A 15,108-nucleotide genomic window follows, 5' to 3' on the forward strand; every position below is an offset into this window, starting at 1 on the left:
CGTTCTTGCGGTCCCGCCTTACAGTAGTGTTTCAACTGACTCTATCAGAATACCATGCCAGTCGGACTTATAGTATTATTATTATTATATTATTATACTTGGAAACCGTTTTATAAAAGCAATATAGCACTCGAGCTGCGTGGTGTTGTGGCATATCCTCGTGGGATAACAGCTTATCAGCGGGATATATTCGCCACAACACACTTGCTCTCATGCTATATTGCTTAATTATACCATGGTCTGGGTGAATACTCCATTCTGATTGGCTGCAAGGTGTCCATTAATTTGTGATAATGTACAGTGATAATGTACACCTAGCTAAATGGTCTGTTCACTGTTCATATCAATGCGCCAGTATTACGACCACGACAGAGCCGTTTGAGCTCTATACCACCGTTAACGCTTAATATGGCACTTTTATAAGTTTCGGAAAAAAAATAGTCGGTCAAAGTAACTATTTAGATTACCCCTGAGTGCTCAGTTTATTAAAAATAACAGCTATTTAGAAATCTGATTTTTGTTCTGGTCAGCTGACAGAAGCCGGGCTCTCAGCTGTCAACTGTCAAACCCTCTGTTTACAACTTGCAGCAAGCAGCAGCCAGGCGCTCTGGGAGAGCGCCCGCTGCCTCTATCACTGATACAAATCAAGTCGAAGAAGAAAAAGACGAGATCAACAAAAAGAAAACAATGAAATGGGCAGTTAACAGCAACACACTGAGAGACGTCCTTGCACAAAACATACCTGGACTCCAACATAGAAAGCTGATGGTTTTCAGTCTCCTCCGAGTGCAGCGCGAGCCATTTACGTCTATAAGACCCGCAGACGTTAACGTAATTCCCTGGAATGCGAGAATTAACGAGCCAGTTACATGGCGTTGCATTCTTAGACATTGCCATTTGCTTTTATTTCGTATGTTACATACAATTGGCTAAATTATTAGTTAGCTTGACTCTAGAATTGTGCCAGGTGCAGGCACTAAGCAGCCATTTTATCCAATGATAGCCTAACCTTGAGCAGCCGAGGGGACTATTTTGTCTCGCCGGTTCTCAACTCATATTCAAGGTTATGAAAACTAGATTTTGATTGCAAAATGCATGGAAATATAAATGAATGGTCTTGTTTTGTTTCTTTGGCAAGTGACCATGATATAAGCGGGTTAATGCACTTCGAGGTGTCCATTATCAGAAATTATTGGACTTCGCGGCTTCGCCTCGGACGGTTTACGCCTCCACGTCGTCCAATCATTTCTGATAATGGACACCTCGTCGTGCATTAACCCTTACATAATCAGAGTGAGAATGCAAACCCAATATCCAGTGTATTGAAGGTACTGTACAGCAAAAGGTAGAAATTCAGTTTCTTCAATTCAGTTCAGTTCTCAAATGTGTTCAGAGTAAACCCTCTTCCCAAACAAATCAATAAAGGATCTCTCTCCAAAAGAAAATTAACCTACTTATCCTGTGTGCACAAAGCCAACCTGTTTGGTTACATTTAGATCATATAAATTAAGTAGGCTACATATAGTAAGTGCCTGGGTGGCAAGCAGGCTGCAATACTTGACAATTTAGCTGGAGCTCAGTCAAACTTTATTTAACAGAAGGGATGAGGAAGCGCTGCGTGGGTCCTTAGTAAAATCACAGAAACAGGTGCTCTTTGGTGAGGGTGGAGAGAAGCATGAGAAAAAGTTCAAGTTGGATCCTTGTAAAAGTCAAAAAATGGAGTAGAGTACAGGAAAAACTTGAAAAATCCAAGGCTACTCTGTTTCAGGTAGAAAAGTTAAAAAGCCTTTATTGTGGCATGGCTAAATCTTACACAATTAAAAAGACCAACGCGTTTCAGCTACAGAGAGCCTTCATCAGGGTAGAGGCCCAACACTGAAATGCATGGCATTTCATGGCAATAGAAGTCATCCCCAAATCTGCCAGAGGAGGGGATAGACTCAAACATCTCCTCCAAAGAGAAACTTTTTGGATTGTAACCCTAAAATCAACCACCTTCCCTGGTTTGAATGATGATATTGATTTCTCTCCATTTCTCTGAGTCAGACATTGTTTTTTGATTGATATTTTGCTCAGTTTATTTTATTTTATTATTTATATTTAATTTATTTGGTTCCTCATCCTGTAGCTTCCTGGGAGGTCTCTATGGCCTCAAATGTGTAGGCTGCACAATTGTTGCTAGTACTGTATTTAGTTCCTCCTGTCAGGTTGGAGTGTTATTCCTCCAATTCCCTTGCCCTGAGCCTGACCCGGGGGATATGTGAAGTGTACCCTTTCAGACATGAGGCATGTTGCTTTCATACATGTGGAGCATGTAAAGTAGGGTGTAAAGTAGAGAGGGGGCGGGGGTGGGGGGAATTTGGACATGACCACACAATGGGGAGTTGTGAAAACTGACCACACAGCTGTACTTCACTGTCTGAGCATAGCCTTAAAGCAGCTACGAGCAAGGTTTTCGATTGTTATTAAACAGTCTAATTTTAATATCGATGCCTCACATCTTACCTCTAATAGTAGACGAGACCAACGCAGAGTAGTCTCGCTTGAACACCGAGTGAATCGGCCAGTGTTGTCTTGGTGATTAGTCTGTCTGTGGCCGGGGCAGATCAGGAAGTGAAATGAAATGGTTTGCGGCAGCCACTTCGGCCATAACCACAAAATAACAAAATTACTTCCAAACAAACTGTTAGAATATAACGAAAAATGTTCGCGAGAGTAGCAAGCCCCTGGATGTAGCGAGCATGGCGTTCTCCTTGTTTATGGTATGTTGCTCGGGCAGAGCGAAACGGTTGAAGGCAGGCAGCTGCCGTAAAACGTTTCATTTCACTTCCTGGTCTATCCAGCCCGCCAGAAGACAGACACAGCCTCTATAATCATCAAGAGAGCAATCTCCAATTCACACGGCTTTGGTCTCAGCTACTATTATAGGTAAGATGTGATGCATCAATATTACATTCAGACTGTTTAATAACAATCGAAAATCTTGCTCGTAGCTGCTTTAAGTGAATCGCATTGACATTCAACAAACTATCATGACATGCAGAGTCTGAAAACAAGTTGCTAAAAATAGATAATGGGCGATAACTGCTAACGTTCACGGCATATAATCGTTTGCGCATAACGTTAGTAATTAATTAAACAACCCTACAACCCACGCCCAGATGCATCGATTTCCCCGAGTCTCAAGCGCTAAAAATAAAACAGGTCTTTGCTATGTTCAGTCCTAAAATGCGTCAACCCTACTAGAATTATACAGAATACAGGAAGCTAGACGTTTTTACCTTCAAAATGAAATCAATGTTGTATTGCTTAGTAACAAGGAATCAGAACGTTCGACTCACTACGGGTTAAAATTGACTTTTCGAAGGGAGCAGATATTCTTCCAGTTTATCTCTGTTCTGTATCTTTCGGATAACACACACAAAAAAACATTACACGTGCATTTACTTAATTTAATTGCCATTATTGCGAAGGTTATACCCTGAAGTTTCCGTTTATACTGCCTGACTTGACGCTACTTGGAATTTGCGGTTCTGCACGTGAATCATCACAAACGCTGTGTAAACATTAAATCAAAGGCATGAACGCAACCAGATCCAGATACCCTACCTAGCAATGTCCAATACTGGGAAGCAGGACGACCCTCGTGTCCAAAAATGCTCATTAAATGTGTATGCTAGTAGGAGGGTCACGGGAGCTTGCATAGTTCATACATACATACACCGCCATCCGGATGCCCTCTAGATAACTCCCGAATTCCAAGGCATGTCTGAAAGCGGCTTATGGTATCGCCGTTCAGTCACCCAAAATACAAATTCTAACAGTGCCAGAAACACTCACATGTACATGTTGTGACTTGTGTACTCACCACGCGATGAAATATAAACAGTGTTGGGCGTGTTACTGTAATTACTTACTTTTTCAGTAACGAAGTAATATAAGGCGTTACAATTTCCAAAACAGTAATTATATTACAGTTACTAATCCAAGAAAGGCTGCGTTACTGCGTTAGATCATTGCCGGGCCAGAGTGCAGTGTTTTCTATGTAAAAAGAGAAGAAAAGAAAAAGTAATCCTCACGATCTCAGGTAGACCTGTCACGCAGACGCGCACACATACGTCAGAGCGTGGTTGTGCACAACACGGGACGCCGGCTACTTCAAAACAAACTGGCTGAAGGAGAAGAGAAATACTCGTTCAGAAGTTGGAGGTATTCATGACATTATTTTGAGTTTGTCTTGGTCAAAGATGCAAAGAACATTACTGTCCGTTGTAAACTATGTGCGAGCAGCAAAACGTTTTCAACTGCGAAAAATACTAGGTCTAACTTGATGAAGCATCTTAAAGGGCAGCACAGCAGTGTGAAACTGGTTGAAAAAATCCCCGAAAAATCCACTGGCAGCCTCTACTGCCAGTGGCAGTGATACTCCTCCAGAAAAACCACAAAAACTGGATTTCAGCGGAGGAAAACCAGCCGTAAGTGGAGAAGGACTTTAGAAGCTCATTGCTGGGTATATCTCTTTTTTTTTTACAATATATTTATTGGATTTTAAATGAAAAGAAAGTGAGAAAAAAGGAACTCCCGCACACTGTCTCCAAATGCAAATAAAAGTTTAATAAAGTCAATAGAAGAATAACGTTTCGGTCATCACGACCTTCATCAGATTCATTTGAATCAAATGAATCTGATGAAGGTCGTGATGACCGAAACGTTATTCTTCTATTGACTTTATTAAACTTTTATTTGCATTTGGAGACAGTGTGCGGGAGTTCCTTTTTTCTCACTGTGTCGGGTTTTGCCCTTCTCCGACGCACCTGTCGCGTAGGTGTGCGAAAGCCTTTTCCCCTCAAATGAAAAGAAAGTAACAACTCACAGACAAAAACAATAGTGAGGGGGACATAGGGAGGGGGATTGGGGGGATGGGGACTAAACCAAAACAACATAAGACATCTCAGCTCACCAACTCATGCTGGGTATATCATGGAGGAGATGCTACCTATTTCCACTGTTGACTCGCCCGCACTCATAGAGAAAATACCCACGAAGAACAATGTCAAGCTGGCACAGAGGAAGACGTTTGCTGGCTACTTCGAGAGAGAATATGTGGGGATGGAGGCTAAGTTGAAGGCGATGCTGGGTGAGGTAGACTTTGTTTCCACTACAGCTGACATCTGGACAGTTAACTCATTGAGTGCCAAGGACGAGTATGTTCGTCAATTGCGTTTTTTGACGGTGGGACGTGGATCAAAGCCAGATCCATCTCCTGTGAAAGTATGGTGCATGTTGAATGTGTAAAAGCTATTTTACGGACCCATTAGGTGGCGACAGTGCTCTCCAGATTAGAGAAAGGCGAGGAAAAAACAGCAGAAAAAGCCGTGATGAAATCATTCTCATGAGAATCGTTTGGCTTTTCGCTGTCGCGCTGGGAGCCGGCGCACAACGGTGGGGGGCTCCGAAAATAGACTCTGGGTGCAGCACACTTTGAAACGCGCAGCAGAAAGCACAGAAAGCCCAGAATCGGACGCAGCTTCATCCCAGCTCACAACCGAAACCCCAGAAACGAGCGAGCCCGATCCAGACTCCCCCGATGAGCGGCCGCCATCCAGGCAGCAGAGACTCGCCTGACACACGCAGCACTCAGAACGAGCAGAGCCACCAGAGCCACACCCACGGAGGAGGAGTTTGCAGTAGAGAGGGGTGGGGGTGCTGTTATATTGAAGGAAATTACTGTTCAGATGTTTCAGGTCAGCAAATATTAGCTTCAGAGTCAGTGATTTGCTTGAAATGCTATATTTCACAAAAGGCTCAATATCTCAGCTTCTAGATGGAAACGCCAATTTTTTCTGTTTTTGACCTATCTTCTCCGGCTGATAACTAAAGAACGGAAAATGATATCAATAAACTTTTTTTTGCTGCTGATACAATAGAGTCTCATCGTTCTTTGTGCGTGTTCGGTGTTTACATAGTAATATCACACAATATTATGTGGGCCTTGAGAAATCACTGAAAACGCTCTGAAACTCTGGCACTGGGAGCGTCCGTTCTCCAAAAGTGGCTGGCACTCAATGAGTTAACAACAGGAGCTATGGGTGTAACAGTTCACTGGATTAACAGATCCACTTTGGGCAAGTGTACACTTAAGTGTAAGGTGTTTGGGGTAAAAAAAAAAAGAGAAGAGAGTAACTAGTAATGTAACTAATTACCTTTTGAAAAAGTAATAAGTAAAGTAACTTTTATTACTTTTTTAAGGAGTAATCAGTAATCAGTAACTAATTACTTTTCCAGAGTAACTTGCCCAACACTGAATATAAATCACTCACAAGTTACGGGAAACGGTCATTTTCAAAGTAAATTAGTAAGTATGTGCGAAGTATGTGTGTGCATGCGCACAAATGCGCCTCAGGCAAATGAGGTAATTTGCATTGCAGAGGGAACCCTCTTGCTAGGTCTTCTCGCTATGGATTTACATGCAGTTTGTGACAACGCGTGCTGTGTGTTTTCATACATTTCTCTCGTGATCAGCGCTGATCAACATGGTCAAACCTTTATAGAGGTCTTTACGGGGTACTCGGATCCTAGGACCTGGGACCCGACCCGAGACCCGTACGGGTCCGGGTCCATATTTATTATGATCAATTAGGGTCCGGGTCGGGTCCGATTCTATCACTATCTATTCTATCATTATTTGTAATACCCGAGTAGACCTGTGAAGACCTCTATAAAGGATTGAACATGTTGAATCTGACCAAACATCTCCAAACAATTCCAAACAATGACAGCCAGCAACGGGGCACCAAACAAACATTTGTCGGAGAAGGTTTGATTGGTGTACCATGGGCTTAAGGGATACTGACCTGAGACTCTCCAGTCTACAGTGTGGACTCTCCAGTCCAGCAGAGAGCAGCTTCACACCTGGATCTTGCAAGTCGTTGTTACTCAGGTCCAGCTCTCGCAGACTAGAGGACTGGGAGCTGAGAACTGAGGCCAGAGCTTCACAGCTTCTCTTTGACAGCTTACAGCCACTCAACCTGGGGAAGAATTAGCCATGAACAAGAAATTTGAAAATAGTTTTTTCTGTATATTGCATTTCATATTGAAGACATCAAGTTATGCGTGCACCTACAAAGATTTATTGGAGGCTTTGACCAGCGGCAGCAGCCCCAGGAGAGCCTCATCTGAAGCAGAGTATTTCTTCAGGTCAAACACATCGAGCTCTTTTTCTGATGACAGTAAGATGAAGACCAGAGCTGACCACTGAGCAGGGGAGAGTCTGGCTGTGGAGAGACTTCCTGAACTCAGGTGCTGTTGGATCTCCTTCACTAGAGAACAGTCATTCAGCTCATTCAGACAGTGGAACAGATTGATGTTTTTCTCTGAAGAGGGATTCACCTTGATCTTCTCCTGGATGTACTGGACTGTTTTCTGATTGCCCTCCAAACTACTTCCTGTCTGTGTCAGCAGGCCTCTTAGGAGAGTCTGATTGGTCTCTAGTGAAAGACCCAGGAGGAAGCGGAGGAACAAGTCCAGGTGTCCATTTGGACTCTGTAAGGCCTTGTCCACAGCACTCTGGTAGAGGCGTGTTAGTTTAGATTTGTCTCTTGATAGTGTTGACCACCAGGATGTTGATTGACTTTCTGACAGTAGATAAACTGCAGCCAGAAACTCCTGAATGCTCAGATGGACAAAGCAGAACACAGTGTCCTCGTTCAGCCCACGCTCCTCTTTAAAGATCTGTGTGAACACTCCTGAGTACACTGAGGCTGCTCTGATATCAATGCCACACTTTCTCAGGTCAGCTTCATAGAAGATTAGGTTGCCTCTCTCTAGCTCCTTAAAAGCCAGTTTTCCCAGAGAGAGAATCATCTTCCTGTTCTCTGTATTCCAGATTGGATCTGTTTCAGCACTCCCATTATACTTGACATCCGCCTGTTTGGACTGAACCAACAGGAAGTGGATGTACATCTCAGTCAGGGTCTTGGGCATGTCTCTTCTCTCTCTGGTTTTCAACACAAGCTCCAGAACTGTAGCAGTGATCCAACAAAACACTGGTATGTGGCACATGATGTGGAGGGTTCGTGAAGTCTTGATGTGGGAAATGATTCTGCTGGCCTGCTCCTTATCTATGAATCTCTTCCTGAAGTACTCATCCTTCTGTGAGTCAGTGAAGCCTCTCACCTCTGTTACCATGTCAATGCACTCAGGAGGGATCTGCTTGGCTGCTGCAGGTCGTGTGGTCATCCAGAGGTGAGCAGCGGGAAGCAGTTTCCCCTTGATAAGGTTTGTCAGCAGCACGTCCACCGAGGTTGACTCTGTAACATCAGTCACAATCCTGTTGTTCTGGAAGTCCAGAGGAAGTCGACACTCATCCACACCGTCAAAGATGAACACAACTTGGAACTTGTCAAATCTGAAGATTCCTTTGGTCTCAGGAAAGAAGTGATGAAGAAGTTCCACCAAGCTGTACTTTTTCCCTTTCAGCAGATTCAGCTCTCGGAAAGTGAATGGAAATGTGAACTGTATATCCTGGTTGGCTTTGTCTTCAGCCCAGTCCAGAGTGAACTTCTGTGTTAAGACTGTTTTCCCAATGCCAGCCACTCCCTTTGTCATCAATGTTCTGGTTGGTTCATCTCTTCCAGGTAAGGGTTTAAAGATGTCTTCACTTTTGATTATTGTTTCCGGTCTCACTGGTTTCCTGGATGCTGCTTCAATCTGTCTCACCTCATGTTCATCATTGACCTCTCCACTCCCTCCCTCTGTGAGGTAATGCTCTGTGTAGGTCTGATTCAGAAGTGTTGGGTTTCCTGCTTTAGCAATCCCCTCAAACAGACACTGGAACTTATCCTTCAGACTGGATTTGTGATTACGTTGGCACACTCCAGCAAGAGTTTCTGAAAGGACAAATTACATCAATCAGTGGATGTTGCTGTAAATATGAGAAGTGTAAATATTAATATGTGAATGCATACTTTTCCTAACCACATGGCATCTATTCTGCTCATCACTGGTGGACAAACAGGTCCTGACTGTGTGTGCTACCCAATGTGAAATGCATCTGTGGTGGCATTTGTTCTTAAATAATACTGTGTTCAGCATTATACACCCACATGAATAAATCAATGATTTTAGCTGATGATTCATGAGGATTGTGAATATTATTTTGCAATCTGGAATTGAATCAATCTTTCTTGAGAAACGTCTATATTTAACTAATCATATATCTCCCATTTTCCCACCACTTCCTCCCTCCATCATGTTAAAGCTGTTAAAGCCTCTTACTGCTCTGCAGAGAGTCAGCCAGCTCCTCCTGCTTCATTCTCCTCAGGAAGAGCAGTGTGATGTTTAGAAAAGCCTCCTCCTCCTCCTCCCTCGGACACTCTAAGCATTCTGGGTAATCTGGACTCAGAACCAGCTGGACTCTCTTCAGCTCTTTCTTCACAAAAGTGACAATGTTCTCCTCAAGCAGCTGCAACAGAATAACATTTGAATTAAACATTCTGAAAAATAATAATAATACTGTAATAACATCAGATACACTTGTCTAAAGAGTGCAGCTTGAAGACCTCATCAACCAACAATCTTTATTTTACCAGGCAAGAAGTTAGTTAAGAACAAATTCTTATCTACAATAATGACCAGGAAGTAGGCAAAAGACCTCCTGATGGAACAGGGTTTGGGGAGAAATAGTCTCAACGCCAGACCCATGAGAGTTGTTACGCTGATACACTACGTTACTGCATGCTGCAGATCTCTCTCTGGGTCTGGGACACTCCCCTCAGCCAGCTGGGGACGGAAGTGAACCGTTCACTTGGCCAGTGATTGGCCAGTGGTGGATTCAGTCCCTACCACTGAGTAACGACTTTGCAATCTGCGATCAGACGACACGGGAGTAGAGTGGCGTCAGCGGAGGACCAAAATGTGAGACTCATTAGCCGATGAACAGCCAGGAATGGGTCTCGCGCTACTTTTGCATGTTAAAATAAAGCTGATAATGTACAATTTGATTCAAGGGGGGAAAAACCCTTTCAGAGTACAACACAAACTGTCTATTTTGCTGCAACTCGGCAGTGCTGCTTAATCCAGGACCTTAATTCCTGGAACTCTTGAGAGTAAAAAACGGGGACTCTTCTATCTACATGGCTCTGCACGGGAGGCGCAGCCCATTTTTCAAACCGCTCTCTCATTGGTCCTATGACCTGTCACTCATTCAATTTCAACCCGCCTAGACCCGCCCTCAAACCCCAGCAGTGGCTGTGAAGTGGCACAGACTCATTTGTGTAGTATGCGGAGCGCAGCGATTCAACGTAATATTTGAGTCTTGGGAGAGACTAGAGGAGAAACAACAACAACAACAACAGACTGTTATAAGACCAGAGTAGTTGTTTTGTAATTCAGTAGCTGCAGTAAAATGTGTTACACACCATAAATATGGAGTCTAGGTCTGTTTGAAGCTCCTGGACAGACTGACCACTGGGAACCTCTGACCTCTCCTGGTGGACTCTGGAGAACACATGAAGTATTAGGTCATATAATGTCACACACACACGCACACACACACACACACACACACACACGCGCACACACACACACACACACACACACACACACACACACACACACACACACACAAATACACACAGACAAACACACACACACAGATATGGGATGCACGATATGGATTTTTTTCAGCCGATACGATAACCGATAAATATCTGCTTCTCCTGGCCGATAACGGATACAATAACCGATAATTATTTCACATCTTTGTATTTAAAGAAATAAGTTCTTAACCTGTATTTTATGCACACCTGGGGTGACAAAAGACAGATGTGTTGAGCAAAGATGGATGATTTAAAAGACTATTCCATAGCTCTGACCTAACCAAATCTAACTGACATCACTACTGTGAACACAAAACAAAGAGCACTTCTGATATAATATATATGATTGTTTTAGTAAAGTATCACTCAATTAAACAATACAAAAAATAAAGGCTTTTATTGAACTGAACCGCTTAGTCTGCAGATAAAACACAATGACAAAAGGCAGCCTAGTAATTTAGACTTTTATTGTCATGTTACTGATCTGTTTGAATTTTGCATTGGGGCCAGTTCTATTGAAGTGAATGGGGAAGACATGGAAAGATGAAAGATGAAAGAAAAGACACTATGTGATGTTGACAGATTTTTTTAATGTAATGTGTGTGTTTGTTTTTCTTATTATTGGTCTCCAAACAGATGATGGCTCTGTCCAGTTCTGCATAGCTCAACACCATCGTGAAGTTTGCAGACGACACAGCAGTCGTGGGGCTGATCTCCAGGGGCGACGAGACAGCCTACAGAGAGGAGGTGAAGGCCCTAGAACAGTGGTGCCAGGACAACCACCTCTCTCTGAACGTCTCCAAGACCAAGGAGATCATTGTAGACTACAGGAGGGGGAGGGCGCACACCCCCCAATCACCATCAACGGCACAGTGGTGGAAAGGGTGGACAGCTTCAAGTACCTGGGAGTCAACATCCACCAGGACCTGACTTGGGCCGGCCACACCGCCACTGTTGTCAAAAAGGCCCAACAGCGACTACACGGACTCAGGCGCCTAAAGAAATTTGGGCTAAGGCCAGAAATCCTTAGGGACTTCTACAGAGGCACCATTGAAAGCCTGCTGACTGGCTGCTTCACCACCTGGTACGGGAACTGTACCACGATGGACCGCAGCGCGCTACGGAGAGTGAGACGCGCGCCCCAGCACGTAACAGGATGTGAGCTGCCAGAACTGCAGGAACTGTATAATCAGCGGTGCCTCAGGAGGTCCCTGAAGATCATCAAAGACACAAACCACCCCCACAACAGCCTGTTCTCCCTGTTACCCTCAGGGAGGAGATACAGGGTCCCAAAAGCACGCACAAATCGCTTGAGGGACAGTTTCTTCCCGCAGGCCACGAGACTCCTTAACATACACAAATAGTGTAGTAGCTGTACTGTACCGTACTGTAGCTGCTACCATTACGTATGTCTAATGTTTAATTAGGTATATGCTATTTGCACCTGTACGTCAAATACATCAAATTCAAAATGTTTAAGTACGTCCAAGTATGCACATGACGGGCCCTATTCTCCCACAAGCCTTCGGCGCTAAAACGGGCCTTAAATGCAAAGAAACGTGCCTTGCGCCTGTTTTGGGATGATATCAATATGGCTTTACGCTGCCAAATGCGCTTTAGGCCGAATGGGCGTGGCGCAGTCCCAGAATGGGCCAAAGTGGGCGTGTCGGCGCTAAATACCGGCGTACTGCTATCTTCCGCCCTGGCGTTAATTTAGCGCCTTGCGCCTTTGAAAAGCAGGCCTATTCAGTGGGCCAGTTGCGCGGAGCGCTCCCCTCTGGCTCTCTCCCTCCCCTCTGGCTCTCTCCTCTGTCACCCTTCTCTGTGTCACTCTCTCCCTCTCTCCTCACAGTCTGACAGGCACAATACCGACTGTCTCTGACTCCCTCGCTCAGAGTCCCATAGAAAAAATAAGCTGTAACTTCACTGCAATGTGAATGTCCCAACATGCATTGTGTTTCTCCATTTCGCTACTAAATAGCAACCAAATGAGCCGAAAACCTATATTAAGGGAGGATCTAAATAATGTGTAATGGTAAGACAACCTCCAATTGTAGAACATTTCAATATTGGACCAAATAAAACATCGAAATGAAAACACCACCCTATTTGAAACATATATGTCCTACTGGGGCTATAAATATCCCTTGTCGATTTAACGTGATTTAGATAAGTGACAGCGGAACGCGCTTCGGAAGCTTCTACTGTCATCTGCTATACTGTGATGTCCGCTCCAATAACTTGGCCCTACTCCACATTTAGTTTTACAATAAAAACACATTTATGCAATGACTTTACATAATGTAGGCTATATTTATGTGCATCATCCTTCCTGCAGCAGGCGAGAGAAAATTATATCTTTCTGGACAAACTTTCACCAATCTAATAGGCTATATTTTTCTAGCTGATGCGTTTAGAACATTATTTTCACTTTGATCTTGCTATAGTGTAGCATTTTTACATGCTTGCAGTATTTCAACTGCAGTTATATTGGTTTGAGAAGCATCATAATATGGAATAATAGCTGATATATGGAGACAGACGGGATGAAGGGAGGTGGGGGGGGGGGGGATCAGAGGCTTGGGTTTCGTCTGGTTTTGCTGGACCACTGGAATGGAGCTTAAAAGGCAAGCATGCGATTCGTTTATTGCACTTATCCAATGAACTGACGGTGCATAATTTTACGCTTAAGGTTGTAATGGTTGAGGCTGCGTCTAGCGCCAAGACCAAGATATCAAGTGCGCTGGTCCACGGCCACTGATTTGCGCTGCGCCAGGCGCTCGGCCTAGAAACAGCGCCGATGCAACGATAGGGACCGACATGTGCACCTATGTGCAGTGAATATGCCACTGTCTCTGACTTGTCTTATCACTCTACTGCCTTATTGCTTGTTGTGTCTTTGTTGTTTTTGCACTCATATGCCCTGTTATATTTGTACTATGTTGTAAACGGAGTTCACAGCACAAGAATTTCACACGTGATACTTGTACTACGGAGTGACAATAAAAATCTTGAATCTTGAATCTTGAATCAAAAGTCCCTATTTGGTTTATAGTGGGACTCCTGGTTAGCTTAATAATGTTAGTGGAAAATGCATCCTCGTCAGGTTTGGTTTAACGTAACGTAATGGCCACTCTGAGACTGCTCATACACATGAGGTTACTAACTCTGTCCTCAGCAGCAGCAGCAGCAGCAGCAGCAGGATGTCCCGCTTCAACCCACCATGAACACAGAGCCACATGATACTCCTAACAGCAGTCCCACTCCTTTGAAACCCTCTAGCAAGTTTAGAGGTAAATCCTACTTTATACCTCCCAAGTACAGAAACCCATCTCTGGACATTTATTGTAGACTGGTTGAGAGGGATGTGTCTACTATCTTTAGTAAAAGAAAGGAGTACAAAGTGAGGAATAATCTGGCACTTACAAATGCCAGCCCTATAGATAATATTACTGGCTACTTTCCTGCCCTATGTAGCTTCGAACCTCCTACATACAATGAAGTGTACAACATTATTATGAAACTTAACAACTCAGCTGCGGGTCATGATGAAATCAAGACCAAGCTCATAAAAGAAGTAGCTTCCTTAGTTAGTAAGCCATTAACTCATGTCCTTGCTGTCTCTTTAAAAACTGGTGTGGTCCCAAGTGACCTTAAAGTAGCAAAGGTCTTACCACTCTTTAAAGAAGGTGATCCTGATGTCTTTAACAATTATCGTCCTATTTCTGTTCTACCCTGTTTTTCCAAGGTTTTGGAGAAACTGGTTTATGCAAGAGTGTTGAAACACCTCAATGACAATAACATTCTGTACAAACACCAATATGGATTTCGTAAAAACCACTCAACTTATATGGCTCTCTTGCAACTTATTGATAAAATATCTGCAGCCTTGGATAATAACATGTTTGCAATTGGTATTTTTTTGGACTTATCGAAGGCTTTCGATACAGTGGACCATAGTATCCTACTGTCAAAACTACATCGTTATGGATTTCATGATGTTGTCTTCAAATGGCTTGGTGATTACCTTGAAAACAGGGAGCAATATGTCTGTATTAATGGTCATAATTCCAATAGAACCAAGTTATATTATGGGGTGCCCCAAGGTTCAATCCTTGGGCCTCTCTTATTTCTAATCTTTATAAATGATTTTGCATTAAAGTCAGAATCTGCTTTGTCCATCTTATTTGCAGATGATACCAACATTGCTGTCGCACATTCGGACTTTGATTCCTTGATCAGAGAGGCCAATACAATTTTAACATACACCTCAAGTTGGTTCCAGTTAAACAAGCTTTCCTTGAATGCCAAGAAGTCAAATTTCATAATTTTCAGAAATAAAAACAAAAGTTATTCCAAGCAGAATTCAAAACTTCTCATTAATAATACTGAAATAAAACAGGTGTCTTCTTCAAAATTTCTTGGTGTTTTAGTTGATGAAAATGTATCATGGAAAAACCATATTGATTATGTGTGTAACAAAATTATGAAGTCTTATGGCATTATCAGA

At 43.3% G+C, this 15,108-nt stretch overlaps 1 protein-coding gene across 1 annotated transcript in view; it reads right to left on the reverse strand.

Annotated features, from left to right (window-relative positions):
- LOC310794843 (NLR family CARD domain-containing protein 3-like) overlaps positions 1–13,839 on the reverse strand; it is a gene marked incomplete at both ends in the record, with an annotated part of 28,975 nt that extends 15,136 nt beyond the window's left edge. Inside the window, 5 exons of the mRNA XM_083656895.1 lie at positions 4,080–4,093; positions 6,860–7,028; positions 7,124–8,888; positions 9,277–9,463; positions 13,762–13,839. Coding sequence (XP_083513021.1) covers positions 4,080–4,093; positions 6,860–7,028; positions 7,124–8,888; positions 9,277–9,463; positions 13,762–13,839 — 2,213 coding nt within the window. The remainder of the gene's footprint in view (positions 1–4,079; positions 4,094–6,859; positions 7,029–7,123; positions 8,889–9,276; positions 9,464–13,761) is intronic.
- Between the last annotated feature and the right edge of the window lie 1,269 nt (positions 13,840–15,108).

This window comes from Poromitra crassiceps (genome assembly GCF_964638095.1).
Source record: "Poromitra crassiceps genome assembly, chromosome: 20".
NCBI classification, from domain to species: domain Eukaryota; kingdom Metazoa; phylum Chordata; class Actinopteri; order Beryciformes; family Melamphaidae; genus Poromitra; species Poromitra crassiceps.